The sequence below is a fragment of the Pteropus vampyrus genome, unplaced genomic scaffold (genome assembly GCF_000151845.1).
Source record: "Pteropus vampyrus isolate Shadow unplaced genomic scaffold, Pvam_2.0 Scaffold9, whole genome shotgun sequence".
Taxonomy (NCBI): Eukaryota; Metazoa; Chordata; class Mammalia; order Chiroptera; family Pteropodidae; genus Pteropus; species Pteropus vampyrus.
Genome location: NW_011888790.1, coordinates 6,266,656 through 6,271,376, shown reverse-complemented (window position 1 = coordinate 6,271,376; position 4,721 = coordinate 6,266,656). Strand labels below are relative to the sequence as shown.

The 4,721-nt window shown below is 38.8% G+C and overlaps 1 protein-coding gene across 1 annotated transcript in view; it reads left to right on the top strand.

The window, feature by feature from the left end:
* TSPAN8 (tetraspanin 8) overlaps positions 1-4,721 on the top strand; it is a 35,959-nt gene that overhangs the window by 15,385 nt on the left and 15,853 nt on the right. Inside the window, exon 3 of the mRNA XM_011374299.2 lies at positions 4,552-4,689. Within this exon, the coding sequence (XP_011372601.1) occupies positions 4,552-4,689 (138 nt within the window). The remainder of the gene's footprint in view (positions 1-4,551; positions 4,690-4,721) is intronic.

Here is a 4,721-nt window from a genome sequence, read left to right as displayed (position 1 = left end):
GGAAGGGTCCAAACTGGGAACTAGTGTTGTGGCCGCCAGCCCCCGATAGACACACGGACTACCAGAAACCAGTGAGTTATAGGAAGCACACTCTTTATTCAGCCAGCTGGGTCTACCAGGGGTACGCAGACCCCAAATTAGGCAGCCCTGAAATGTAGGGGTACAGGGTTTTTAAGCCCTAAACCCCATTCCTCATTCTGTCTGAACACAAAAGTCTATTTTTCTTCTATTTACTAACTGTCAACCCACAGGTTAGTTGTGCAAGCGGGGGTACAGAAGCACAAAGCTTATTGTTAGAATGTTATGTTCCCATGGGTGATAACCTATGTTCCCATGGGCGATAGCCAAGCAGTAATTTTCCAGCCAGCACATTAGCTTCCATCCTTATTTGTTAAAGGCCAGCTTGAAGTGTGGATGGTGGATATAGACCACCTTTCCACTCCACCAAGAACAATTTTGGTAGTCTAAGAAGTTATTGACAATAATTTGGCTGATTCCAAGGCGAGGTGGTGGTTCAAAGGTGAAGAAGGTGAGAAGTTCACTTGGAGAAGAATTTGAATGTGCTTCAAAGGCAACAGAGTACAAAGATAGTTGGTAACTTACCTGTGTCAACTGAGGGTAACCCCTTATAACAGTAAGAGGCCGGTCACACTGGTATAACTCAGCAGTTGGCTGGGGATGTCCAGCTTCTTGCCCTCCAGATAGGATTAGCATGACTCTCTTCTCCCCACCACACACATGCCAGGCCCCGTGACAAAGCTCTTACCAAGATTTCTACAGGTCTGGAGAAAATTTAGTTCATACAGTTAATTCCGGCTCCAGTCTTTGTATTCCACATGCACTGCTTCTTTTCCATACAACGGTATCGCAAATGTAGAAAGAGCATGTGTGTGTGGGGAGGGAAACGGGTGAGAGTGTGGGAGGGTTGTTCTATTAGTTTTACCCAACATCATGCCTCTCACCATTTCCTGATGCCCCTGCTTCCACTCCTCTCTCTCCTTCTCAGTGGCGCTCCAGCTTTCAAATTACTGTTCTTACCTCATGCAGGGCAGTTTTCTTGTTCTTTGTTGTCTACGCTCTTGCCACTACTCTGGATCACATCTTCTACTGGTAGGGCCTTTTCAAAGCAGTTTCTCAAAAAGTTTCTCTCTCTAAGAGGAATATGGATTTTTATTTGGTAATAATTATTATTAAGCTGGCAGTTAAAGTAATATATTTTTTATGAAAACTTATTATACCATGGTTCAGCTAAATGCCTTTAGATATAACCTAGTTCAAAAAAAGATTAAAAGCACATTAAATTTGTTCCGATTCCTTTACTAAAATAGGTAGCTTTTCTTAACCTCATTCTTCCCTCCCTCTTTCCTCTCTCCCTTTCTTCCCTCCCTCCCTTTCTTCCCTCCCTCTCATTTTTCCTCCCTCCCTCCTTCCTTCTTTTTCCTTTTTCCTGTCTTTTTTTTTTTTTTTTTTTAATTTGCTTTCTATCATTAGAAAATCCAGAGAATTACTGTGGGAATTAACCGCTTCTTTGTTCTATGTCTCACCATGTTGAAGAAACCGAGTGAGAGACAGGTGTGGCAACTAGTTGATAACGTCTTAGTCCATTAGGAATTCATTTATTGTTTTATACTGATAAATGTAACTGTGACTTCCTCATGGCCTCAGGCTCTGGGATTTGAGCCTGTTAAGAGTGTTTGAAGATGTGCAGAATCTCTGTCATTTGGAAACTGATGTCTCGCTTTGGGACTCGGATTAAACACAGAGATTAACAGCCATCTATTTAAGGGTGCTTTGACCTTTTTAAGATGTGTGTGCAGCCTGATTTTATTTTATTTATTTGATTATTTTATTCTATTTTTATTTCTGGTTGATATGGGAACATTTTCTTTTCCCACAGTGCTTCTGGTAAACAAATTTGGTATTTAATCTGTTAAGAAATTACACAGATTGAATGAATTAAAGGAGAGCTGTTGTCCTTGAGAGGCTGTTACTTCACTTCTAGGGATAAGAATGAATTAATAGAGCTAGACGGCATCTTCGGTTACATTTTGACTCTTGTGCTCTGTCAGTCTGTAACCCTGAACAAAAGTCAGTATCTGCCAGGACAACATTAACCAGCTTAATTTATGTGGATTTGGCTCACTTTATGTTTATCTGTAGTCAGTGACAGAGAATCCAGACCTCAAAGAACTGAATTTTACTAGTGGAAAACAGAGGTAGCAATTTTAGAAGGTGAAACATGAAACACAGAAAAGAAGGGTGTTAGGGAGGTCTTTGTACATATCGTTTAGTGTATCTCTTTGTACTAAAGTATCTCCTAGAGATACTTTGTTCTCCCTCAGGATAAACTCAGCAATGTGAGGCAAAGCACATGGGCAGCTATCCTTGCCCCCTGGAGATCCCTTAGAATCTGAAGAGGACCTTGAGCCTTCCTCTTCCAGGTTCAGCCATTCCTCTTCCTTTAGAAAGTCTCCCTTTGTTTTAAGACACCTTAGACACTGTTCGTCTGGGGAAATTTTAGCACTCTGCTGTCCCTTTCCTGGAGCAAACACCTAGATTTGATTTCTACTAGAAAAGAACTAGATTTCTACTTCTTTCCTAAGAATAGCCACTTATTGGGCTGGACTTGGAACAGTGACCCGTAGGCGGCCAACACACTACTTTGTGGCCATCTTAGGCTGTGGGTCACCTGCCCAGATCAGTCTCATAAAAGTGTTTCATTACTTGACGAATAAGTGTTGGCTGCATCATCCAGGTCTCACTTGTAGATATTTGAAATATTTTTTCTCGATCTGGGCTATTTAAGCAAAGTTCTGATAATTCAGTGAGGCTTCAACTCTCTCAAATGCCTTAGGGTTTGCCTGCACCAGCCAAAACATTCTAGTAGAACAGTTATTTGATGATGAGTGGGTAGAGACAGTTTCCCAATGCTGGTTTTTTTGTTTTTGTTTTTTGTCATTTTCTATTTTGACCCCGATGCCATACTTGTTTGTTAACAAAACTGATTTCTTAGCTCCATAAATGAACAAACAACAATCGAACACAAAATATAAAAAATGAACAAAAAGTCTTTAGGACATATTTAAATGGAAAGGTTTCTAAATATGTAAATTGAAACATTGTAAGCACAGACTCTTAGAGACAAAGGAGGCCTTAGATATCATAGAGGCTGACTCAGTTCTCTTTAAAAATGGGAAACTGGTCCTAAAAATTAGGAACCTGACTAGAATATATATCTTTGTTTTAATGCTTTAACAACTTCAGCACATTCCTTCCTACAGATTATTGAATAAAGGTTTCCTCTAAGCTATGAGTTGGTTTAAAAAGTCTTTTAAAATGTACAAATAATTCATAGTAGTGTTTTTTTTTTTGTTTTGTTTTGTTTTTTTTTTGTTTTTAATTTACTGTTAAGGGAGCTGACCTACATGCTGTGTAGAAGATTCTAAGAGGCGGAGTCTCTGAGTTAGTCTAAGAGCTGGTGCTTTATCTAGAAATAGCCCAGTAGATAGAGGGTATACAAGAAAGATGGGCTACATGTAGCACTCATGTATGACGCAGGCGCAAGGTTTCACTTTTTATTTATGATTTACTTCTGGACATATCTAGAGGACAAGCGGTAGATTGAGGTTAGGTTTTATGAAGGTGATGAAGAAGGGTACGTATGTGGGGAAGAAGCATCAAATTATGCAGGTTGGATAGCCCAACCCACCACATAGGACCCTAGGATTTTTTCTTCAATATCCCACTGCTTAACAGTCAGGCAAAATAAAGAGTTTCTGGAAAACTCTATGGACTGTATCTTCTGAGAACAAGGAGATAGAATTGATATGGAATATCAAGCACTAGACCTTTTTGTTTTCTTAGTTTAAATTTTTTGTTTGTTTTGGCAAATGTATAGATCAGAGAAATTACTATTATAATCAATATAAAAAGCATTTTATTAACCATAAAAAGTGTCCTCATAACCCTTTTCATTCAGTTCCTCCTCTCCCTCCTACGTAGCTCAAAGTAAAGAGCTGCTCTGATTTCTATCACCATTGCTTAGATTTACCTATTCTTGATCATCACATAAATGGAATCTGGAATCATACAGTAATCACTCTTTTGAATACAGCTTATTTAATTTAACGTAATGTTTTGGAGATTCATTCATATTGTTGAGTCTCAGAAGTTTGAGGAACTTGGGCTTTATAATTTAATTAATTGCCATAAAAATACATGCTTTACAATGCTACTCTTATGTATAAAATAAAAAATATGCAAACCAAAGAGCGCATCATGGATGAAAGTACCTGTTCTTCTAAATTTAAAATAATTGCTGTTTTAAAAGGCTATTGCATTGCTTCCATCCAATATCCAATACATCATCTTAGAAAAAAATAAAGTTGGAAACATTATTCGGACACACAACACATCAAAAGAATGTAAGCTCCTTGAAGGCAGGGATTTTTGCCTGGAACAGGGCCTGGCACATAGTCGGTACCCAATGGATTTTTGTTAGATAAAAAAGTCAAGGAAAGAAATTTTCTGATTTCTCTTTTCTGTTTTCAGATTCTCAGCAGTGAGGACTCTAGCAGTAAGCCCTACATTGCTGTGAATATCTTGATTGCTGTGGGTGCTACCATCATGATTCTGAGTTTCCTGGGATACTGTGGTGCCATCAAAGAAAGCCGCTGCATGCTTTTTTTGGTGAGTTCTCCGGACAAATACCAATACTCAAC